The sequence below is a fragment of the Arachis stenosperma genome, chromosome 4, assembly GCF_014773155.1.
Source record: "Arachis stenosperma cultivar V10309 chromosome 4, arast.V10309.gnm1.PFL2, whole genome shotgun sequence".
NCBI classification, from domain to species: Eukaryota; Viridiplantae; Streptophyta; class Magnoliopsida; order Fabales; family Fabaceae; genus Arachis; species Arachis stenosperma.
In genome coordinates this window covers 148,885,901-148,911,989 of record NC_080380.1, presented here as the reverse complement: position 1 = coordinate 148,911,989, position 26,089 = coordinate 148,885,901, and the positions used below count along the sequence as shown (strand labels likewise).

At 32.6% G+C, this 26,089-nt stretch overlaps 4 protein-coding genes and 1 pseudogene across 4 annotated transcripts; 1 reads left to right on the top strand and 4 right to left on the bottom strand.

Moving 5' to 3' along the window:
- On the top strand, window positions 1-3,777 carry LOC130973653 (disease resistance protein RPP13-like). Its single transcript, XM_057898270.1, has 2 exons — window positions 1-566; window positions 676-3,777. Exons 1-2 carry the CDS (start codon window positions 79-81, stop codon window positions 3,413-3,415), a joined length of 3,228 nt encoding a protein of 1,075 aa, XP_057754253.1. The 5' UTR covers window positions 1-78; the 3' UTR covers window positions 3,416-3,777.
- Window positions 3,778-5,275: 1,498 nt separating this feature from the next.
- Window positions 5,276-9,039, bottom strand: LOC130976465 (disease resistance protein RPP13-like). The gene is made up of 2 exons (XM_057901341.1): window positions 8,427-9,039; window positions 5,276-8,033 (listed from the first exon to the last, which is right to left on the bottom strand). Exons 1-2 carry the CDS (start codon window positions 8,918-8,920, stop codon window positions 5,471-5,473), a joined length of 3,057 nt encoding a protein of 1,018 aa, XP_057757324.1. The 5' UTR covers window positions 8,921-9,039; the 3' UTR covers window positions 5,276-5,470.
- A 2,284-nt stretch (window positions 9,040-11,323) lies between these two features.
- LOC130976484 (putative late blight resistance protein homolog R1B-12) lies at window positions 11,324-14,855 on the bottom strand. The gene is made up of 2 exons (XM_057901357.1): window positions 14,272-14,855; window positions 11,324-14,171 (listed from the first exon to the last, which is right to left on the bottom strand). Exon 2 carries the CDS (start codon window positions 13,370-13,372, stop codon window positions 11,498-11,500), a length of 1,875 nt encoding a protein of 624 aa, XP_057757340.1. The 5' UTR covers window positions 13,373-14,171; window positions 14,272-14,855; the 3' UTR covers window positions 11,324-11,497.
- Window positions 13,394-16,589, bottom strand: LOC130975931 (TMV resistance protein N-like). The gene is made up of 4 exons (XM_057900647.1): window positions 16,422-16,589; window positions 14,547-14,782; window positions 14,272-14,457; window positions 13,394-14,171 (listed from the first exon to the last, which is right to left on the bottom strand). Exons 1-4 carry the CDS (start codon window positions 16,587-16,589, stop codon window positions 13,394-13,396), a joined length of 1,368 nt encoding a protein of 455 aa, XP_057756630.1.
- LOC130976688 (putative disease resistance RPP13-like protein 3) lies at window positions 16,094-19,938 on the bottom strand (annotated as a pseudogene).
- Between the last annotated feature and the right edge of the window lie 6,151 nt (window positions 19,939-26,089).

Below are 26,089 nucleotides of genomic sequence, written 5' to 3'. Positions count from 1 at the left end.
TCCATTTCTGTTTCTATTGCTTTTATATCTTTCGCTGATTTTTAATTTTGCAATTAAATCCTTCCAAAGACTGTTACTATGGCAGGTTCCTCATCATCTGATCAAGGTGTATCACATTTCAAGTATGATGTTTTTCTGAGTTTTAGAGGCTACACAAGACTCAGATTCACAGACGCACTCTATCATGCTTTGATCAACAACGGAATCGACACCTTCCGAGATAACGACGAGCTCAGAATAGGCGAGGAACTGGAAGGTGCTCTTCTTGAAGCAATTGAAAGATCAAGGATGTCAATTCTTGTACTCTGTGATGAGTATCCTACTTCCAAGTGGTGCCTTGATGAACTCGTCAAGATCATGGAGTGTTCAGAGAATGGAAGGAAGCGACCGGTGTTACCGGTTTACTACTATGTGGAAAAATCAGATGTGCAGTACCAGCTCAATGAATATGCAAAAGCCATGGCTGCTCATCAAGAAAAAGGAAGATACAATCACAAGTTGGAAGCATGGAGGTCAGCCTTGTCTCAAGTAGGCAAGATTTACGGTCAACGCTGTGATCAAAATACGTGAGTAGCTACTTTATTTACGATTCATTTGTCTATTAGTATTTTATATATTTCTATAAAAGAAGATCAGACAAGTTAAAATGCAAAGAAAATGTGTATGTTTTTGCAGACCATTTGGTATGGCTATTGACAAGATTGTCGAAAAGGTCATAGAAGGACTTCCTCCGTTGCCTCTGTATATTCACCATCCACTTGGATGTGATTCTAAACTTAAAGAGGCAAAATCACTTCTACAGATTGGTTCATCTCATGCTAGCCGTTTGATGCTGGGAATTCATGGAGAAGGTGACCTAAGTCAATTTGTTGCGGAGTTGTATAACAAGATTAGGTGTGACTTTGCATCTGCAAGTTTTCTTTCCGGTATCAGTAAGAAAACAAATGCAAGTGGCGGTGGCCTAGAAGATCTACAAAAAACGCTTCTTTCTGAGATGAAAGAGAAGGTAAACAATAAGATCGGAAGCACATTCAGTGGATCTTTTGAAATAAAACGAAGACTAGGCAAAAAAGGAGTTCTTCTGATTTTGGATGATGTTGATAATATACAACAACTGAGATCACTAGCTGGAGAAATCGATTGGTTTGGTCCTGGCAGTAGGATCATCATAACAACAAGATATGAAGATGTGCTAGATGAGCATGCTGGTGTTGATATTAAGAAATATCGCTTCGATGAAGGTGAATTCGAAGGCAACGGAGGAAGCTCTACTATGATGGAAGAAAATGTAGTGGGATTGGAGGAAGACTTGGATGTAATAATTAATCAACTCAAAGAAGAAGATTCTGCTAGGAATGTTGTTTCCATTGTTGGCATGGGTGGGTTGGGCAAGACTACTCTTGCCCGAAAGGTCTACAATAGCGATGAGGCCAGAGAGCTATTTCCTTGCCGCGCATGGGCAACCGTTTCCAAAGAGTGCACGTCAATGGAAGTTTTCAAAAACCTTCTCAAGTGTTTGAAGGTACCCGAAGAAAATGCAGGTGATGAAGAGAAGTTGAAAGAAAAGGTGAGAAACCATTTGAATGGGAAAAAGTATTTGGTAGTGCTTGACGATCTCTGGGAAGCAAACGTATGGGACAAGCTAAAGGCTCCTTTACCGGATAACAACAATGGCAGCATGATACTAGTAACTACTCGTAATGATCAAGTGGCGAATTATGCAAGGTCAAAGGAGCCTCACCACCAACTAAACTTGTTGGATGAAGATCAAAGTTGGGAAATATTCCGCAATAAGGTGTTTGGCAGAGAAGAGTGTCCTCCTCCTTTAGAGCTTATTGGAAGATCAATTGCTTTCAAAAGCTGCAAAGGTTTACCATTGGCTATCAAAACCACAGCCGGGATTGTCGCGAAGAAGGAGAGATCAGAGGATGCATGGGAAGAAATCAAGAACCTGCTCCCTTACTGGTCTTTTACTGAAGACAAGGAAGGTAAGAAGATGATGGAGATATTGAAGCTTAGCTACGATGATCTGTCTGAGAAAATGAAGCCATGCTTCCTATATCTTGGGGTGTTTCCTGAAGATGAAGAGATTCTGGTGAGAGAGTTAATCCAACTATGGATATCAGAAGACTTCATAAAGCCAATCCAAACTGGAAGAAGATTGATAGAACCTGAAGATATTGGTGAGCAATACTTGAAGGAGCTAGTGGATCGTAACTTGGTACAAGTGGCCAAGAGGAGGAGTGATGGCAAAGGCGTCAAAACATGTCAGCTCCACGATCTCATCCGGGATCTGTGCATATTGGTGAGTAACGACAACCCTGATAACAGTAACAGTCCTCGCAGGTTGTCCTTTTCCAGGAACGATCGATCCTATGTATGTTCGGTAACATGTAATCATTCAAGCGCTTGTTCCTTGTTCGTTTATGGAGATGTCAAGGAGTGGTCAAATCATATTCCACAAGATTGCCCAGTTAATGTGCTATATTTACGTGTATTGGATTTGCAGCTAACACTTGAAATGCATGCTGAGGACTTGGAGAGGTTGAAAAGCCTCAAGTTCTTGAAATTGAATTATTGTTTCCCACATGGGTTATTTAAGCTTCTGAGTTTACAAACAATGCATGCACTGTCCAGTTTGTCCGAAGAGAAAATAAGTGTTGATGAGGGGTTAAAGCAAATGAGACATTTTCGTAGCCCCCATGGTGAGCATTTATTGGTAGAGGAAAGGGTAAAAGATGGACTGCAGAATTTCCAGACCCTGCGTTATGTTTATGCAGATTCACAACTAGGGCTCTTACTCAACAATGGCTACTTTCCCAAGTTGAGAACACTGGGTTTAGTGATAAGTGAAGACGAATGTCAATTAGTAGACGAAAACTTGAGGAGCCTGCACCGCCTAAGCGAGCTACGTACACTGAAACTTAAGTTTTCCGCCTCTGAAAGAGTACCATTAGGTAAAATTACATTTCCGTCAAATCTTAGCAAGATTGTCTTGAATTGGTGTAAGGGTTTGAAGTACCAAGACATGAATGCTTTGGGACGGATTCGCAGCCTTCAAATTTTAAAATTAATTTACGTAAAATGTGACCAAGATGTCCTTAATTGTGGTAGTGCTGGAAGCTTTCCGCAGCTTCAAGTGTTTATCATGATATGTGTGAATGTCACGTGTGTTACATTAGAAGATGGTGCGATGCCTAGACTTCGACGTGCTGTCTTTTATAAGTGCCCTGGCTTGATGTTGCAGTCCCTTCCTGAACAAATGCTTTCCTTGGATAGTAACTTGCATTTTATAGAACCTTATGAGTATGATGGCGACTATGCCGGCTATGACGAATATGATAAGGATGACTACTATGACTACTATAACGGCTATGATGAGGATGACTCCTATGACTATGACTTCTATGACTAATATACTACCTGATTACCTTTTTCATGCAACTTGTTTCTTATGCTTTTGCTAATAAGGTGAATCATTCATTTTATTTGTGCAGAACTCTCCTCCATAATACATATCATTACATGTGGTCCTGCAGCCTCATTGTATTGTAATGGACTGTGATTGCACTGTTTTTCTTTTCTTTCTTTTATTTGAATATAGTGCTTGTTTTTATTTTGAGTGACACTTTTTTGTGCTATTTTGGTATTGTAATTCCTCAAACACATTTGTATTGTGATTCCCTTTTACGTTGTGCATTTTCTGTTGAAGGTTTGAATGACATGTAATTTCTTTCATGTTATAAATAAATGAGATGAATTCATATTGTTAGTGTATATCGTTAAATCCTTGATCATGGCTAAGATTCCAAATCACCCCATCATATGTCTACTTTGATATATATCAGTTTTTCTTGACCCCAAAAAACATTGCTCTGTATTAGGACAACGACAAATATCATTACTGAATGTGAGTCATTACACTAATCTATGCCGGCATATTCTGATATAGCTAACAAAGATCAGATATGAATATAACCAAAAAAGTTCCTAGATTGCGATTTAGCTCTCACCAAAATCTGATAAAGATAAAGAAAACAATCATTGATTTCTTTGATGAACAGAATAATGAGTATATACTATTCAAAAATGTACTGTTGACCTTAAATATCTTATATGAGATCCTTCGTTAATCAAACACACCTACATAAAAATATATACACTACCATGGAAATTAATAATGGATATATACAATATACCTCTAAATTAAATTAAAGTAGTACTGGTAGTATACTTTAATTTGTAGTATTATGTGATCATGCAATCTTGGTGCTTTTCTCTACTAGGGTGTATGTAGATTTCCTCCAATATATGGGTATTGTTATAGTGATGATAACCAAACTGATTTGTTGTTTTCTGTAATTTCTACTTATTGATAATCTCTTGTTTGTATTGTCATGTGTTCTGTTGAGGGTTTGAATGACCTGCGAATCCTATTTTATTAAGGATAATGCTACGGATATACTAAAATCAGTTATTAGTATAAAATATATGTTGAAATATAAATACATATTAAAAATAAATTAAATCATACGTGTATTTATAAACAAATACATTTATAACTAATTTTAGTAACTAATTTTGATGTACAAATAATATTTTTATTTTATTAAATACTAGCGGTTCTTATGATTGTGCAGCTTAGTATTTTGTTGGACATTTTAGCACCGTGGTTGTGAAAAAAAATCACGATTCTGTTTTAATTATAATATGTATAATTCTTTAAGTAATTTATCTTATTCATATTTAAAAAAATATGGTAATTCAACATCAGAATAATTAAATTTGTTATAGCATAACAATAAGATATAAACAAATCTGTTTTTAAGAGAAAGTTTAGGAAACCAGCAGTTTTATTAAAATTTGATTAGCACTTAACTAGCAAAAAAAAAGTGAGTAATCCCACACCACCGAATAAAATCTCACTCTAATTGATGATTACAAATCACACATTTTTTTGCCCCTTAACACTCTTCTCCTAAACACCAACATATACGTACATGGTGGCTAATTGGTGATGACCATGTAACATTGTTATTTAGTTAGTTTAACTAAACAAATATTCAAACTTTGTAATTTCAATTTGTCAAAGCCGATCAAATCAAAACTATTAAACGTCTAAAATCAATTGTTATTTTCTTTATTTATTTTATTTTATCTACTAATATAGAATAGTTAGATTATAATTTTTATTTTATTAAGTTTTTTAAATTCAAATTAAAAAACAATAATAGACCTATAATATCATATATTCATGTGAAAGACAATCAATAAATCAGAATAAAAATAAAAAATAAATGATCATAATGAATATATAACCTACTTACAATTTTATAGATGATTTTTCTTTTATTCTGAGTGATCTTCAATCGATCGAGCTTAAAGACCATATCAGTTCAGAATCACGATCCTTATAAGGAAAGTCTACATACTGAAAGTTACTACCTAAAGAACACATATGTTTAGGAACTCACTCCAATTCAAAGCACTCACGGATGAACACACGTCGAAGACGAGGCATCGCACCTTCTTCCATTGTAAGATATGAAACAGACACGGCTCTCATGATAAACACTTTTAGCTGCGGGAAACTTCCAGCACCACCAAGATGGAGAGTTTCATCAGAGCTTAGTCCTCCACATAATTTTAAAACTCGGAGACTAGCAATCCGTCCCAAAGCATTCATGACACCGTAGTTCAACTCATTCGTACACAATAACGAAATCTTGGTAAGATTTGGCGGAAACACAATTGCATCCAATGAGAAATTTTCGGGATTATAATAGCATAACTTGAGCTTGTTCACACTTTTTGGGCAATGCAAGCTCAAGGGCTTCATTGTCTTTTTCCGAAATGAAGATAGGTTTAAACCCAGCGATGTCAAGTTAGGAAAGTAGCCGTTGTTGAGTAGGAACTCTGCCTCTGAATCAAGACACACGTGATACAGGGTTCGCAGATTCTGCATTCTTCTTCTTGTGTCTGCTAATAGCTTCACTCCGGTAACGCTGCGAACATAATTCAATTGCTCAATCCCAAATCTTATGTCGACAATCTCAAGAGGATTATCCAGAATACGCAATGTTTCTAACTTGTCAAGTGTAGGTAACAAGTTTGTGGTAAAACTTAGGCGCACCCTGAGGTATCTTAGGTGGAGCAAGTTCTTGATATTTTCCTCTTCTCCCTCTTTATATAGGAAGCTTGTTGAGAAGTACAGCACATGAACTCGGAAGCTTTCTTCTGGTGGGATATGACTGGACCAATTTTCTGGATCTCCAAAGAAGAACAAGGAACAAGTGCGTGATTCATTGCATGTTGCTGAACAGGTATACGATCTTGCGTTGCAAGAGAAGGACAATTTACGAGCATTGATATTTCTAGCGCTCTCTGTTATGCACAGTTCCCGGATGAGATCATGGATCTGACATGTTCTCACGCTTTCCCCATCACTCTTCCTGTGTATGACTTGTACCAAGTTACGATCCACCAGTTCCTTCAAGTATTGTTCACCGATATCTTCAGGTTGCAGTGCCTTTGATCTCATTCTGGTGTGTTCTGGTGGTTGTATGAAGCCTTCAACTATCCATAGCTCGATTAAGTCCCTCACTCGAATCTTACAATCTTCTGGATACACCCCCAAATATAGAAAGCATGGCTTCATTTTTTCAGGTAAGTCATCGTAGCTAAGCTTCAATATCTGCATCAGCTTAACACCTTCTTTGTCCTCGAAAACACTCCAATAAGGGAGAAGGTTCTTGATTTTTTCCCATGCATCCTCTGATCTCTCCCTCTTTGAAACAATTCCGGCTATGGTTTTGACAGCTAATGGCAAACCTTTGCAACTTTCTGCAATTGATCTGCCAATAGGCTCTAAATGATGAGGACACTCTTCTCTGCCAAACACCTTGTTGCGAAACATTTCCCAGCTTTGATCTTTATCCAAGAAGTTTTGTTGGTGGTGAGGATCCTTTGACCTTGCATAATACGCCACATGATTTTTACGTGTAGTTATCAGTATCATGCTTCCATTCTTGTTATCTGGTAAATAATCCTTTAACTTGTCCCACGCTTCTGTTTCCCAAACATCATCAAGCACTACCAAATACTTCTTCCCATTCAAGCATTTCCTCACCTTCTCCTTCAACTCCTCTTCACGTAAATTTTCATATTTAGATTTTTGTGAAGTCAGAGAGTTGAGAAGGTTTCTAAACACTTCTTTTTCCATGTACTCTTTGGAAACAGTTGTCCATGCACGGCAAGGGAATAGCTTCCTGACCTCTTTGCTGTTATAGATCTTTCGAGCAAGGGTAGTCTTTCCCAACCCACCCATGCAAACAATGGAAACAACATTCCTTGGAGAATCTTCTTCCTTGAGTTGATTAATTACCTCATCAAAGTCTTTCTGTAATCCAACTATATTTTCTTCCATCATAGTGTAACTTCCTTTGTTGCCATCGAATTCACCTTCATCATAGCAATACTTCTTAACCTCAATACCATTATTTAAAACATGCTCATCTAGCACATCTTCATATCTTGTTGTTATAATGATTCTGCTACCAGGACCAAACCAATCAATTCCTCCAGCTAGTGATTTCAGTTGTTTTATATTATCAACATCATCCAATACCAAAAGAACTCTTTTTTGGCCTAGTCTCTGTTTTATCTCAGAGGATCCTTTGAAGGTGCTTCCGATCTTGGTCTTTATTTCCTCTCCCATCTCAGAAAGAAGCGTTTCTTGAAGATCTTCTAGGCCACCACCACTTTCATTTGTTTTCTCACTCATATTGGACAGAAAACTTGCAGTTACAAAGTGAGGCCTAATCTTGTTATACAGCTCCGCAACAAACTTGCTTAGTTCACCATCTCCATGAATTCCCAGCATCAAACATGTAGCACGAGAATCAATCTCTAGAAGTGATTTTGCCTCTTCAAGTTCAGAATCACATCCAAGTGGACGGTCAATACACAAAGGCATCGGAGGAAGTCTTTTTGTGACCTCTTCAACAATGTTGTCAAGAGCCATACCCCATGGTCTGCAAATATATAAACTACTATAGACAAACGAATCCTTGAAAAATGATTGAAGTTATCTTATAATAATGGAACAAAGAAAGGTCAAAACATAAAAGAAACATAAAAAGGTGTCTGGCTAAGATGACACTTGACTAATAAGCATACCAGAGGTGGAATAATGTTCTAATAAAACATATATTCTTTAAGTTTTATATATTAAATAGATTATTAATGCATTAAAACAACTTTTTTCTTCTCTTATTCAATGACACTAAGATACTCATTAGCTAATTCATATATGTAATCTCTCATGTTTTGTTTTTTCAATCACGGGTACATCAAATAATTGTGATCATATGAAACTGATAATCAGAAGTAATTGAAAATAGTTGTCAGCTAAAGTAACTACTCACGTATTCTGATTACAGCGTTGACCATAAATCTTGCCTACTTGGGACAAGGCTGACCTCCATGCTTTCAACTTGTGATTGTATCTGCCTTTGTTTTGATGATCAATCATGGCTTTTGCATATTCATTGAGTTGGTACTGCACATCTGATTTTGTCACATAGTAATAAACTGGTAACACTGGTCGCTTTGTTCCGTTGTGGGAACACTCCATGATCTTGACAAGTTCATCAAGGCACCACTTGGAGGTTGGATACTCATCACACAGTATAAGAATTGACATCCTTGATCTTTCAATTGCTTCTAGAAGAGCACCTTCGAGTTCCTGGCCTATTCTGAGCTTCTCGCTATCTCTGAAAGTCTCGATTCTTTTGTTGACCAAAGCATGATAGAGTGCGTCTGTGAATCTGAGCCTTGTGTAGCCTTTAAAACTCAGGAAAACATCATACTTGAAATGTGAATATGGTGTTGCACCTTGATCTGATGATGAACTTGCCATGGCAACAGTCTTTGGAAGCTTTGAAGTTCAGAAATGATGCTCAAGAATCAACAAGATAGAAATTGAAATGGAGATTAGGTGAAGTCTACAAACAATGCAAGCACGGAGGGAAATTTCTTTGTAATTGCTGAGTCTAAATACTATAATTACAATTTACATTAGGGGAATGCTAGGGACAATGACTTTGTTCAACAATATGAACAATCACCAATCAAATAAAAACACGCTACACTTTCAAATTAATCATCTAAATTTTAATATTAAAATAACCATCTGTACACTAATAAAATGACCATCCAATATATCTATTGTTTACATTGTTTAATATTTTTATTGTTCACCTATACTTTTCCTTTACATTAATATGATTATATTGAAAACCATGCAAATGATTATAAAATAGTTTTGATAGCTTTCAAGATTAATTGCTTTCCCGGTGCATTGTTTATTTACTACAATTTACATTAGCCGGTGGATTGACTTCGGCCGGGTCTATTTGGTGATTACTGATTAGTGGAGTGTTGTTTTCTAGTTGGTCAACTTTAAACTAAAATATTATTCCCCCATGGATCAAACATAATATTTTATGATGAAGCAATACTACTCTCTTCTTCATTTGAAAATTCACATATTTTTTATTTACTTTTTGCACTCCACTAATTTTATTAAATTTTTATTATTTTTTAAAATATGGATCATTAAATATTTATAATATTCCACAAAATTTATATATCTCTTAATTGGAAATCTAAATCCTTAACTAATTAACCATGAATATTATATATATAGAGAAGTTATATTATCAGAAATCAAATAAAAGTTATCAATTTGATTTCTATTAACAATTGTTTTTAATGAAAAAATTGGAAAACTTGTATTACACGTATTTTTTAGATATTGTTAGAATATAAATAATATATAAATTAATAAAATTTAATGAAATTATATATACACCTATAAAATAATTAAACCTTAAAAAATATCCATTAAGGGATAATATGGTTTTTCTTTTTGGTATATTGGGATAATATGATTTTTTGATTTGATGGTTATCAGTAGCTAAAGGAAGAAAATGGAGATTGAATCTTAACTTCTTTTTTTATTGAATAGTACTTTTGTTTTTTTTCAAAGAAACTTAGGAGATATTTTTATTTTTGTCTCGTGATACATAGTTGTTAGAACCGAACCGGTTAGATCACTGGGTCATTGGGTCATTGGTTTAACCGGTTACCCATTCTCTCTCATCTTTTTTCTTCAAGTTTCTTCAATCTTGACCGTAGAGTCTTGTTTTGGCTACAAATTTGATTTTGAGGGTTGATGAACTTCTGACCATGGTTGACCTCATCTTTTCCATGATTGCTTCTTCTATGCTTGAACTTTGTGATTTTCTTCTTGGTTCCTTGGTGTAGTACAAAAGAAGGAAGATACTTTTTGATATGGTCTGGCCGGCCGTGTGTGACTAGCTTCTTGGTTGTCGCCTTTCCTTCTTGTTTGGATTTGGAAACAAGTTTTTTGTTCTTCACTCTCCAATGCTACTGCACTTTCCTTTTTTCTTTCTTTCTTTCTTGCTAAGTGACGTGACCACAGTGAAAAGAGAGAGGAGAGAGGAGAAAAGATTTTTGACTTTTGGTAGAAGTTTTAAGAAAATTAATTGGAATAAATTTGGGGTTCAAGTGTCTAAAAGTAAAAATGATAACTGTATGAGGTTTGTGTTCTTCTTGGGCTCATTTTCTTATTTTCTCATATTCGAATATGTTAGATTTGCTGGAAGACTATTTCCTTAAACGCCAGTTATACCTCATTGTGGGCTGTGACACATATATTGCATGACCACATAATACTACAAATTAAAGTATTTAGAGGTACATATCCATTATTAATTTCCATGGTAGTGTATATATTTTTATGTAGGTGTGTTTGATTAACGAAGGACCACATATAAGATATTTGAGGTCAACAGTACATTTTTGAATAGTATATACTCATTACTCTGTTCATCAAAGAAATCAAAGATTGTTTTCTTTATCTTTATCAGATCTTGGTGAGAGTGAAATCGCAATCTATGAACTTTTTGGTTATATTCATATCTGATCTTTGTTAGCTATATCAGAATATGCCGGCATAGATTAGTGAAATGACTCACATTCAATAATGATATTTGTCATTGTCCTAATTTGGGGTCAAGAAAAACTGATATATATCAAAGTAGACATATGATGGAGTGATTTGGAATCTTAGCCATGATCAAGGATTTAACGCTATACACTAACAATATGAATTCATCTCATTTATTTATAACATGAAAGAAATTACATGTCATTCAAACCTTCAACAGAACATGCACATGTAATGATATGTATTATGGAGGAGAGTTATGCACAAATAAAATGAATGATTCACCTTATTAGCAAAAGCATAAAAAAGAAGTTGCATGAAAAAGGTAATCAGGCAGCATAAATCATATATATGCCTGTGCTTATGAGTCTCAGTAGAATAAATATATACCTGCTTTTGGGACAGAAGCAGTGACATTGACTTTCAATGCCTCAGTAATCAATCAATCATTATTAGTCGTCGTCATCTGTCATCATCATCATCATCACCACAATAACGATAACGATAATCAGGTTCAATAAAATGCAAGTCGAATCCCGGGGAAAGCATTCGTTCAGGAAGGGACTGCAACGTCAAGCGAAAGCACTGACGAAAGACAGCACGTCGAAGTCTAGACATCGCACCAACTTCTAATGTAACACTTGAGACACATACATATATCATGATTAACACTTGAAGCTGCGGAAAGCTCCCAGCCCCACCGCAATTAACGACATCTTGGTCACATTCTACATCGCTTAATTTTAAAATTTGAAGGCTGCGAATCCGTCCCAAAGCATTCATGTCTTGGTCATTCAAATCCTTACACCAATACAAGACAATCTTGGTAAGATTTGAAGGAAATATAATTTTACCTAATGGAACTCTTTCAGAGATGTAAAAAAAAATAAGTTTCAGTTTACGTAGTTCGCTTAGGCGGTGCAGGCTCCTCAAGTTTTCGTCTACTAATTGACATTCGTCTTTACTTATCACTAAACCCAGTGTTCTCAAGTTGGGAAAGTAGCAATTGTTGAGTAAGAGCCCTAGTTGTGAGTCTGCATAAACATAACACAGGGTTTGGAAATTCTGCAGTCTATCTTTTACCCTTTCATCTACCAATAAATGCTCACCACGGCGGCTACGAAAATGTCTCATTTGCTTTAACCCCTCATCAACACTTATTATCCCTTCTTTCCAACTGGACATTACTTTTGTTGTTTGTAAACTCTGAAGCTTAAATAACCGATGTAAGACAGGATAATCCATTTTCAAGAACTTGAGGTTTTTCAACCTCTCCAAGTACTCAGCATTCTTTTCAGTTGTTAACCCATCGAATCCATTCAAATATAGCACATTAACTGGGCAATCTTCTGGAATATGATTTGACCACTCGCTGTAATCTCCATAAACGAACAAGGAACAAGTGCTTGAATGATTACATGTTACCGAACATGCATAGGATCCTTTGTTCCTGGAAAACGACAACCTACGAGCATTGTTACTGTTATCAGGGTTGTCGTTACTCACCAATATGCACAGTTCCCGGATGAGATCGTGGATCTGACATGTTTTCACGCCTTTGCCATCACTCTTCCTCTTCACAACTTGTACCAAGTTACGATCCACTAGCTCCTTCAAGTATTTCTCACCAATATCTTCAGGTTCTATCAATCTTCTTCCAGTTTGGATTGGCTTTATGAAGTCTTCTGATATCCATAGTAGGATTAAGTCTCTCACCGGAATCTCTTCATCTTCAGGAAACACCCCAAGATATAGGAAGCATGGCTTCATTTTCTCAGACAGATCATCGTAGCTATACTTCAATATCTTCATCATCTCTTCACCTTCCTTGTCTTCAGCAACAGACCAGTAAGGAAGCAGGTTCTTGATTTCTTCCCATGCATCCTCTGATCTCTCCTTCTTGGCGACAATCCCGGCTGTGGTTTTGATAGCCAATGGTAAACCTTTGCAGCTTTCGAAAGCAATTGATCTTCCAATAAGCTCTAAAGGAGGAGGACACTCTTCTCTACCAAACACCTTATTGCGAAACATTTCCCAACTTTGATTTTCATCTAAGAAGTGTAGTTGGTGGTGAGGCTCCTTTGACCTTGCATAATTCGCTATTTGATCATTACGAGTAGTTACTAGTATCATGCTGCCATTGTTGTTATCCGGTAAAGGAGCCTTTACCTTGTCCCATACGTTTGCTTCCCAGAGATCGTCAAGCACTACCAAATATTTTTTCCCATTCAAACGGTTTCTCACCATATCCTTCAACTTCTCTTCACCTGCATTTTTATATTCAGCTTCGGGTACCTTCAAACACTTGAGAAGGTTTTTGAAAACTTCCATTGACATGCACTCTTTGGAAACGGTTGCTCATGCGCGGCAAGGAAATAGCTCTCTGGCCTCATCGCTATTGTAGACCTTTCGGGCAAGAGTAGTCTTGCCCAACCCACCCATGCCAACAATGGAAACAACATTCCTCCCCTTTGGATCTTCTTCTTTGAGTTGATCAATTATTACATCCAAGTCTTTCTCCAATCCCACTACATTTTCTTCCATCATAGTAGAGCTTCCTCTGTTGCCACCTTCATCGAAGCGATATTTCTTAATATCAACACCAGCATGCTCATCTAGCACATATTCATATCTTGTTGTTATGATGATCCTACTGCCAGGACCAAACCAATCGATTTCTCCAGCTAGTGATTTCAGTTGTTGTATATTATCAACATCATCCAAAACCAGAAGAACTCTTTTTTGGCCTAGTCTTCGTTTCATTTCAAAAGATCCACTAAATGTGCTTCCGATCTTATTGTCTACCTTCTCTTTCATCTCAGAAAGAAGCGTTTTTTGTAGATCTTCTAGGCCACCGCCACTTGCATTTGTTTTCTTACTGATACTGGAAAGAAAACTTGCAGTTGCAAAGTCACACCTAATCTTGTTATACAACTCCGCAACAAATTGACTTAGGTCACCATCTCCATGAATTCCCAGCATCAAACGGCTAGCATGAGATGAATCAATCTGTAGAAGTGATTTTGCCTCTTCAAGTTTAAAATCACATCCAAGTGGACGGTGAATATACAGAGGCAAAGGAGGAAGTCCTTCTATGACCTCTACCACAATCTTGTTAATAGCCATACCAAATGGTCTGCAAAGAACATACGCATTTTCTTTGCATTTTAACTTCTTTTATAGAAATATATAAAATACTGATAGACAAATGAATCGTAAATAAAGTAGCTACTCACGTATTCTGATCACAGCGTTGACCATAAATCTTGCCTACTTGAGACAAGGCTGACCTCCATGCTTCCAACTTGTGATTGTATCTGCCTTTTTCTTGATGATCAGTCATGGCTTTTGCATATTCATTGAGCTGGTACTGCACATCTGATCTTTCCACATAGTAGTAAACTGGTAACACCGGTCGCTTCCTTCCATTCCGAACATTCCATGATCTTAACGAGTTCATCAAGGCACCACTTGGAAGTTGGATACTGATCACAAGAGTATAAGAATTGACGTCCTTGATCTTTCAATTGCTTCTAGAAGAGCACCTTCAAGTTCCTCGCCTATTCTCAGCTCGTCGTTATCTCTGAAGGTGTCGATTCCGTTGTTGATCAAAGCATGATAGAGTGCGTCTGTGAATCTGAGTCTTGTGTAGCCTCTAAAGCTCAGAAAAACATCATACTTGAAAAGTGAATATGGTGTTGCACCTTGACCTGATGATGAACTTGCCATGGCAACAGTCTTTGGAAGCTTTGAAGTTCAGTAATGACTAATGATGCTCAAGAATCAACAAGATAGAAATTGAAATGGAGATTAGGTGAAGTCTACAAACAATGCAAGCACGGAGGAAAATTTCTTTGTAATTGCTGAGTCTAAATACTATAATTATGATTATATTGAAAACCATGTAAATGATTATAAAATAGTATTGCTAGCTTTCAAGATTAATTGCTTTCCCGGTGCATTGTTTATTTACTACAATTTACACTAGCCGGTGGATTGACTTCGGCCGGGTCTATTTGGTGATTAGTGATTAGTGGCGTGTTGTTTTCTAATTGGTCAAATTTAAACTAAAATTTTATTTCCCATGGATCAAACATAATATTTTATGATCAAGCAATACTACTCTACTTTGAAATCGTTTTGAAGATAATGAAACTTCAGAAATACACCCAAACAATTACATAAATACACCCAAACAATTACATAAATACACTCAAACAGTTATAGGAATTCACCTAAACGATTATAAAAATACACCCAAAGAATTACAAAAATACACCCAAAGAATTACGAAAATACATCCAAAGGATTTAAGAAATACACCCAAAATACAGAATTCTTTCTCTTTTTTCTTCTCATCTTCTGCTGCTTCTTCTTCTTCAAAAATAATTTCAGAATTTGATGTCAAAAAATAACGGAAATCGAGAATAACAAAGAAAGAAAACAAAGAAAAAAGCACGTAAATGAAGAAGGAGAAAGAGAAGGCAAGAAAAGAAAGAAAAGAAGAAGAAGAAGAGGAAGAAGAACGTGCAGAAACGAAGAATGAGAAGAAGAGAATTACGAAAATACATCCAAAGGATTTAAGAAATACACCCAAAATACAGAATTCTTTCTCTTTTTCTTCTCATCTTCTGCTGCTTCTTCTTCTTCAAAAATAATTTCAGAATTTGATGTCAAAAAATAACGGAAATCGAGAATAACAAAGAAAGAAAACAAAGAAAAAAGCACGTAAATGAAGAAGGAGAAAGAGAAGGCAAGAAAAGAAAGAAAAGAAGAAGAAGAAGAGGAAGAAGAACGTGCAGAAACGAAGAATGAGAAGAAGAAGAAGAAGAGGAAGAAGAAGAACGTGCAGAAAAAAGCACGTAAATGAAGAAAGAGAAAGAGAAGGCAAGAAAAGAAAGAAAAGAAGAAGAGGAAGAAGAACGTGCAGAAACGAAGAAGAAGAAGAAAAAGAAGAAAAAGAAGAAGAGGCACGGAAAAAGAAGAAGAAGGAGAAAAAAAAGAGGAGGCATGGAGAAAGAAAAAGAAGAAGAAATAAATGACTTGTATGTATAGAATTTCTCCAAAATTTATATATCTCTTAATTGGAAATCTAAATCCTTGACTAATTAACCATGAATATTATATATAACATCAATTTGGTTAAGAATATTCGATCTCATTATCATAAAAAATTATACGTCTATGTGTAGGGATGTAAATAGGTGAAGCCTGTGTTACTGTTGGAATTTGGCATGTGACATGCTAGAGATCTTTGAAGGTGAAGTTCAGTTATACAAACACCTTTTGGTAGTAGATACAGAGAAAGAATCGAGACACAAACAGGTGGTAGTCACGTACGACGACGACGGAGAGGTAGGTCATCCAGATCTGTATATCCGTTTACAGTGAGCTTGCAACCCTTCTTGACCTCAACATTTCGGAGGCTTTTTTCCAATTCGTCGGAGGGGCCAACAACATCCACCTTTTGTAAGGTAGTCAAGGACCAGAGCTGTTCAGGAAGCGCAGTCACTCGAAGACACTGCTTCATCACCAAACACCGAAGAGGAGGCATTATTTCACCTCCGTCCAACACACCCCGGTTGTATCCAGATGAGTATTCGAGTTTCAGCACTTGAAGCCGTGAGAAACCTCCGCCCACGCACGAGAGAGGGACCTCATAAGACCCTGAATATATGCTTAAACTTTGCAGGTTGGCTAGTTGCCCCAAACTGTGCATCATTGCAGAGGAGTTTTAGCCTACGGAGCTTGCTTAGGTACTTGAGGCTCTTTAATAGTTCATGCAGTGTTGTACAAGAATAATCACTTGTACAAGCCTGGTCTGTTTTCTTCTTGCTAAACCTTGAGAACAGAGAATCTGTATCATCTTTACGTGAACCGTACTGCAAGGCCAGTTTTCTCAAGTTGGGAAAGATGTTGTTGCTGAACAGAGATGCTATTGTTTGATCAAGAGCCACTCCATAGAGGGTTTGGAGGTTCCACAATATTGTTAGTGCTTGTGGCGCTGCTGGAGGTAGCTTTGTGCTGCATCTCACATAAACATGTCTCAGTCGATCAAGCTTCCAAAATCCATCTAGGATAGTGAATGGCGACCAACTCTCCAAATCCAGTGTTTCTAACTTTGGAAGGTTCCAGATATACCTTTCTATTAGCTGGACGCTTTATTCTCAAGTACTTCAGGTGGATCATTGTTTCCAGATCATTAGAATCTGATGTGAAATACACTTGATCTTGCAAGTGTAGCACTTGTATAGACTGGAAATTTTTAAGACAACTTTCTTTGCAGTTCATCCTTCCGGCTCCGGCAAAAAAGAACAACTAACGAGTGTCCAGTTTGACTGAGGAGACATAAGATTGTGCATTGCACAGAAAAGACAATCTATGAGGGTTGCTTGTGTTGTTGGCAGGGATGTTGGACTCTGTGAAAACCTCTAAGGAGTTATTAGCTTTGCTTTCTAATATGCAGAGTTCGCGGAGGAGATCATGAATCTTGCATGTTTTCACACCTCCATAGCTCCTTGTACCAGTTACTTGTATCAAGCTACGATCTACCAACTCACCCAAGTAATCTTCACCGACATCTTCTGGTTCTGGTGAATTTGGAGTTCCACTTTCATGTGGTTGTATGAACCCTTCAGCTATCCATAACTGGATAAGTTCTTTCACAGGGATCTCATAATCTTCAGGGTAGATTCCAAGGTACAGAAAACATGGCTTCAATCTTCTAGGCAAATAGTCGTAGCTAAGTTTTAGTACATTCATGACTTTGGTCTTGTCTTGAGCAAGATGCCAACTGACATAACACTTAATTCTCAACCACTCTTGTTCTGTCCTTTTTCTCTTGGCAACAAGCCCTGCTAAGGTGATGATAGCAAGTGGTAAACCCCTACAACTTTTGACAATTGATCTACCAAAGGGATCTAGATTTGAAGGACACTCTTCACCCAAAAACACTTTCTTGCAAAACAATTCCCAACTTTCTTTTTGGTCAAGTAAGCGAAGAAAGTGAGGAGGCTTACTTGGATTTGTATAGTTTGCCACCATTTCATTACGACTTGTTATTAGTATTTTGCTGCCATTTTTATCATTTGGAAAGGTATCCCTCAAATCGTCCCATGCTTCAGGTTCTCAGATATCATCAAGCACCACAAGGTATTTGCTCCATTTCAAACACTTTCCCACTTCATTCTTCAAAACCTCCTCACTTGAATCTTTAAATTTAGATGTTGAACTCATCAAGCAGTCAAGAATTCTCAACAAAACTTCCTTTTTGTTGTAGTCTTTGGAAACATAAGTCCATGCGCGATAAGGGAACAATTTCTTGACCTCTTTGCTGCTGTAGATCTTTCGAGCAAGAGTAGTCTTGCCCAACCCACCCATACCAATGATGGAGACAACATTATTGTGTGAATCCTCGTCTTGCAACTTCTTAATTAAAATGGCGATGTCATCCTCAAAACCTACTACATCTTCTTCCACAACATACCTCTTTTGTTTGTCAACTGATTCCATGCCTTCGAATTCACCTTCATCGAAGCAAAATTTCTTAATCTCAACACCTTTTTTTAATGCATGCTTATCTAGCACACCTTCATTTCTTGTTGTTGTAATGATCCTACTACCAGGACCAAACCAATCACCTGCCCCTGCTAATGATTCCAATGGTTGTATGCTATCAACATCATCCAAAACTAGAAGAACTCTCTTTTGGCCAAGCCGTTGTCTAATTTCAGAGGATCCTCTGGATATGCTTCCTATCTCAGTCTTCACTTCCTCTCCCATCTCAGACAAAAGCGTTTTTTGCTGACCTTCTAGGCCACCTCTTTTTGTTTTTTCACGAACATTAGAAAGAAAACTTCCAGCTTTAAGATGACCTCTAATCTCATTATATAGCTCCAAAACAAATTTTCTTAGTTCACCATCTCCATGAATTCCCAGCATGAAACAGGCAGAATGAGAATCAATCTCTAGAAGTGATTTCGCCTCTTCAAGCTGAGAATCTAATCCAAGTGGGCGATCAATATACAAAGGAATAGAAGGAAGTCTCCTTGAGACCTCTTCAACAGTGTTGTCAATAATCACACCCCAAGGTCTGCAAAGCACATATGCAATACATTATATTTTCTTTTTGTCTTCTTTAACTTTACACAAATATACAAAAACTATCACCAAACAAATGAAAAATATATAGAAATGATCTATTTAGAAAGCTACCGCTATGTATATCATAACATAAAATTGACAACTAGAGGTGTTAATGAAAATATTTTATAAATAAAGCTTTGTGTGCAAATTAAAGTACTCACGTATTCTGATTACAGAGTGGACCATAAATCTTGCCAACTTGAGACAAGGCTGACCTCCATGCTTCCAACTTGTGATTGTATCTGACTTTTTCTTGATGATTAGTCATGGCTTTTGCATATTCATTGAGCTGGTACTGCACATCTGATTTTTCCACATAGTAATAAACTGGTAACACCCGTCGCTTTGTTCCGTGCTCCGAACACTCCATGATCTTGAGGAGTTCATCAAGGCACCACTTGGAAGTTGGATACTCATCACACAGTATAAGAACTGACATCCTTGATCTTTCAATTGCTTCAACAAGAGCACCTTCGAGTTCCTCGCCTGTTCTCAGATTCTCTCTATCTCTGAAAGTCTCGATTCTTTTGTTGACCAAAGCATGATAGAGTGCGTCTGTGAATCTGAGCCTTGTGTAGCCTCTAAAACTCAGGAAAACATCATACTTGAAATATGACAATGGTGTCGCATCGTGATCTGACGATGAACCTGCCATGGAAACAGTCCTTGGAAGGTTTCAATTGCATTAACAATAACCAAGAGTCAACGAATGTTATGAGTAATAGAAATTGAAATAGAGATAATGGAGATTGGGTGAAGTCATTACATTACGACCAAACACGGAGCCAAGTTTCTCTGCGGTTACTGAATATAAATATTTTAATTACAATTCACATTATTATGATGTATAAAGAAAACATATAAATGATTATAAAATAGTATTGCCAGCTATTGTGATTATTTTAAATTTGAGGATATCCACGGATATTAAATTTTAAGAGAAATAAAAAACATTAACATAATTATAATAAAATTTTATCCAATTTAACTAAATATATTAAATTAAAACACAATTTAAATATAAATTTAACATAATTAATATACGTACAAAATCTCTAACATACAAATTAAAATAATGTTTTCAATTCTAATATTAGCATAAGACTTCATTGTAACAGAAAACTTTTAATGGAAATCAGCTAATTTTTTATATTAGTTATTATTACTGAAAAACATTATATTTATAATTTTTTTTAAATTAAGTCCAACTAAATTGAATAATAAAATTTAGACCAATAAATAAGTGAAAGTAATAAGAATAATTTTTGTTGATATTAAATTTATTTAATTAAATTTAATTTATAAAAAAACTTGTTCGTATAATATTATTCGTTATTATTTTATATTTTTATTGAGATTGATAATGTATTTAGCTCTCGAGTATTTAATACTATATCCCTGACCTCATTGCTATAATGCTATGATATTCTTAACTGCTTGCTATGTCATTGTCATTAAACAGGAGCAAATATCGTGGGGTTTTCTTATTTATTTATTTTAATCACGCATTTGTTAAAATTTGTTTTAATTAATATTCATTAATTATCACAATAATTAATGAATATTAAATAAAATAAGTTATGATTATTTTTTATTAATTTTTTTTATTTACCAAATATTTTCAAAAGATAAATAGGAATATGGAGTGCTTCTCAATGTTAGCCATGATCCATGATTTAAATTATAAATATACTGCAAACAGGGTTATGAAGGAGTAGTGCCTGAGTCGAGGCAATTACCGTCTTACCGATGAGACCCTTGTTTGTAATGACTTTGAACCATTAATTAGTCGGTATTAATATTTTTATATATAAATTTAAATAAAATCCAAATACAATATAATCTTAAAAGTTAAATATTCGAAAATGTTTAATAACCAAATCTATCTATTCTATTATATAAAAATCGGATATCTGCACTTAATGATTGAGCTGACGTGGCATGTTTCGGAGAGTGTTTTTCGATTTAATTATTTTAACTCATTCAATACAATTTATTACCATAACTTAATTATATCAGCTAATTGATTTGATTAGATATTTTAAATATTAATATAATTTATTATAATATATATTACTTAATTAATTTTACTATATTAATTATAATTTGTTATATTAGTTAATTAATTTATTCATTTATAAAGTCTGAAATAAAATAAATAATTTATTGTTTATTCTAATTGAATTCATTAAATTTAATTATACATTATATACGAATTAATAATAATTTGTAAATTATTTTATATTATATATATATTAACAAAATATTATATATGTCTTAATGTGTTAATTAAATATTATATACACACAAAAAAATAAATACAAAGATCATTTATATAATATTGATAATATTATATTAGCACGGTGATTTTTTTTGGTTTTGATATCATATAGTATTGATAATGATAATATTATTATATAGTATTATATAAACTTTCTAATATTAGTATAGAAAATTAGAAAATTATTCCTTATAGCAATCATTTTTAGTAGAATAGTGTGTCTTTTATATAGTATTGATAATTGTTGCTTAATTTAAAGTAATTGTATGTTGGTATCTTAAATTTATTTTTTAATAATGACCTAAATAGATAAATCTAATTGAATTGAATGATTATATAAAATATTTTATATTATTAATATATTAAAATTAAATTCATTTTTCGGTACAGAATTTTATAGGTAAATTTTATACAAGATTAAGTTATTTTTTATTTTTTAATTTGTTTTATCTGTGTTACTTTATTTAATTTTAAGTAGCATCATATTTACAATTATCGCCAGTATGATATTTTATAAAATATGAAAATCAATTTTTTTATAATTTAAATATCAATGTTTGAATTAATTTTAATTTAACTTTTTTAAATTAATGTTTTTAGATCTTAAATAATTTAAAATACCAAAATACTAATATTTACTGTCTCTTTAAATAATAATAACTTTAATTTATTTACTGTCTTTTTTTCCTTTTATATTTTGTTTAGCAAAGATAATATATGGATTAGGATGGAGTTAAAAAATATTATATGCGATGCATGTTTGGCACTGATAAATTCATATGAAATAGAAGAAAAGAAAACAGAAAGCTAAAAAACACTGAGTTGAATGGTGTAAACAGATTCATTAAAGCCAGTGTCTGTGGGTTCTCATGTCTCATCTCATTTTTCGAATTTAAACACATTTTAAATGTACGAATTTTAATTATATTTATTTTTTCCCTCTTCAATAAATACTACAATCTCTTCCTATTTTTGCTATAGGCTTGTTTTTTATTTAAAAAAACACACAAAAAAATGTAAAAAGAAAAATCAAAGAAATTAAAACTGTTATTATATTTTAAAAAATTAAATGCTCTTTTAATTAAATATCTATGTAATTCTTATCTAGATATATAAATTGTATTTTAATATATTGAGTGGTAAATATAAAAAAATATATAATAGATAAGTTAAAATAACGAATAATGAGATATCTATCTATTCTATTTATTCTATTATATAAAAATCAAATTTTTGCACTTAATGATAAAGTTGACGTGGTATGTTTCTTAGAATGTTTCCTGATTTATTTCTTTTAACTCATTAAATATATTCATTACGGTGGATTAATTATATCAACTAATTGAAATATTTAAGTATCACACAATTTAATATTATGTATATCAATTAATTGAATATATATAATTGTTAGAGTATAATTAGGATCAATTAGATCAATTAGCATTATTTAACATATCTAAATATTTATTATAGGATATTACGTCTTTATTATTTCGATTCTCTTAGCACCTATAAATATCCTTCCATATTGTATCATTTTACACAACTTGAATACACACAAACATTTTCTCTACTGCTCTCTCTTACCCTTTCTAATAATAATAAATACAGTTTAATTTAGTTAGAAGTTCATTATTTTATAGTCTTCTATAAAATAATCTTTTTATCACTTTGGATATTTTAACTCTTTTTTATTTTTTTTCTCTTTACATGTAATTTTGTTGTGCATTAACTTTGTTTATTTAATGATGAAATATACTCAAGTTAATTCTATCATATAATAGTTTTATTTTCTCCTATGTATTTTGATTTGTATAGTTACTATTGATCTTACTATTTTCGATCTTGCTGTTTTTATTTTCTTGAATTGTTCTTTATTTTTTTTATGACTTGATAATTTAAAAAAAAAAAAGCAAAGAACAGAAAAAAAAAGATGGCCAAAGACGAAGGTTAGAAGCCTAAAGCAGCAACATTATTCCTCAACATTATTATTATTAATATGAACTTTATTATTTCTTTTCTAACATTCTTTAATACAAGCTTCGTTTCTTTTTATTAATTATTATTAATACTTTTATTCTTTTCTTCTCTAATTATAAATCTCCTTATAATATTTTTTTGATCGGATATTTTTTTGGTCTAATAAATTTTTTTCTTTATTTTTTGTCAAAAAAATTTATATTAGAAAAAAAAAAGATAAAAGTAAATTTTAAGATTCAAATTTAAATAAAATGTGCAAAGAATGACTATTGAATTCATTTGGTTGATTTAAACATTTTGTATTATCGTCATTGAAAATTTCAAATACTATTATAAAATTCTAGATATTTTTATTTTATTGTTCTTAAATTATATATTATCCCGTGTATTTGAAGAGTTTCATCTTTTTGAAAATAAAGTGTGACATTATATACTTTTTAGATACAATAAATGAATAATAAGGTTAAAGTGAGTAACAAAATTAATTATAAATAAGATACAAATTTTTAGAATTTCTAGCACAATTAACAAATTTTTAGTTTCAAAATAATTGTTTATTCTATTTTTTATCTTTTATTTGATTTTTTATAATTTTTTCTTGATTTTTTTAATTAATTTTGATTGTAATAACTCATCATAAATTTGTGTTTTGTAAAAAAATTTATCAATCATAAAACACAGAAGACTTAACCAAAAAATTTAAAAAATATTGATTAATCACAAAATAAAAAATTATGAATGGTGCTTTAAATATGTTGTAAAATACAAATTGGGACAATTTAAAATTAGTTTTTTACCATTAATGTTAACTTCAATCATAATAAGGTAAAAAGTAAAAATTGTATATAATAATTTAATTTTATTATTTATACTACCAAAATTATTCTTTAATGTATTATATCCTATTTATTTTTATTCATTGATAATCTTTAGTTTTCTATTTTCAATAAAAATTTGGATTGATTAAATAGATTATTTTTCAATTAGTAATATAATTATTGTGATATTTACTTTGTTCAGTAATATTTTTTTAATCTTATTAATCATCTCTTTCTTATTTTATGCTAATTTAATTAATTAAAATTAATAAATTTCAGTTATTTTAATTCTTGCAACTTTTTATTATAATAATATATTTCTATTAATGTATTAATATAATTTTAATATTTATATGTCACTAATAATAATAATAATAATCTATAATATGTCTAATTGTAAAAAATTTACTATTTTTTATACGATTAAATTAGACATATTTATATTCAATTTATTTTATTATTTAATTAAAATTAATTATATTAAAAGATTATATTAATATTATGATAGACTAATTATATTATTATTCATTAATTATATTAAAAGATTAAGATTATGATAGATTATCATTATTTTATTATTTTTATTTTTTGATATTAATTAAGATGTTTAGCTTCTTTTTATTATTATTTTTTATTATCTTATTCTATGTGTTTATTCCCATAAATTTTGCTAAATTAAATAAAGTACTGTATATCTTCTTTTTATTCTTCTTTTATATACACATAAAATTTATTAAATTATTTCTCTTCTATTTATATTTATTTCCTTCAATATTTCATTGGTTCTTATTTTTCTAAATTTTATTTTAATTTATGTATTTGTTCTTATTATACCCAATTTTTTAATTTATGTGTAATATACATTCTTATATATGTTATAGAAATATGATTTGATTCCATTAACTTACCAAATTTTTTTGAAAAATCTAAAGCTAAAGCACAAAAATATATTTATAGATATTTTACTTTAATTTTTTAACGAAAAATATAATATTTTTTGTCATATTAGTTGGAATTCAAAGTTAAATATGAATATTAATTTTTGAAATAGAATAAATATATTTTAAATTTTTTGCATCTAAAAATAATATTCTATCAATGTTAGAATTATTTAGATGGATAAGTAATAGTGAATATAGAATTATTTAGGATGGATAGAACTAAGTAAATCTTTTTATTGAAAATACGAATTTAAAAATATTATATTCAATTCTCAATAGTCAACCTCTCATTGAACAATTGTATTTTCAAAAGATTTTGAAAAAATGAAATAGTTTTAGGTGTATAAATTTTGTAAAAATTTAATTAATTTAAGATATTTATTATCGTTGATTAAAAAAGTAAATTGAAATGACAATTTGATATTTCTATACTCTTAAAATATTATTTATTTATTTTTCATGCATTCTTTATCATCCAATGATCACATTAATATAATTTAATTCAATAAAATTATTTATTATCATTTAATTGAATAAAATTTGTATTTTAGCTGAAAATTTTAGGATTTCTCAACCTCAAGATCATCCATGTTAAATCATTAAAAATTATAACTAAGAGTGCGAAAACGTCTCTTCATTCGAGAGTATGATTGAGATCAGAGAGCTAGGCTCTTGTGGTTCTTTGATCTTCGTCAACTAAAACATTCTGTATTTTTTATAGGGCTGAATCACAATTTTACTGTGGGAAAAGAGTTATGAAGGCGAGTTTGATGTGTTAGAGACCAAAATTCTAAAGTCATTATTTATATTTGAGTGTGACACTCATTAAACCCTAAAACTCAAATAAAATAGTATCTATGATTTTAATCTCATTTATCTAAATCAAAAG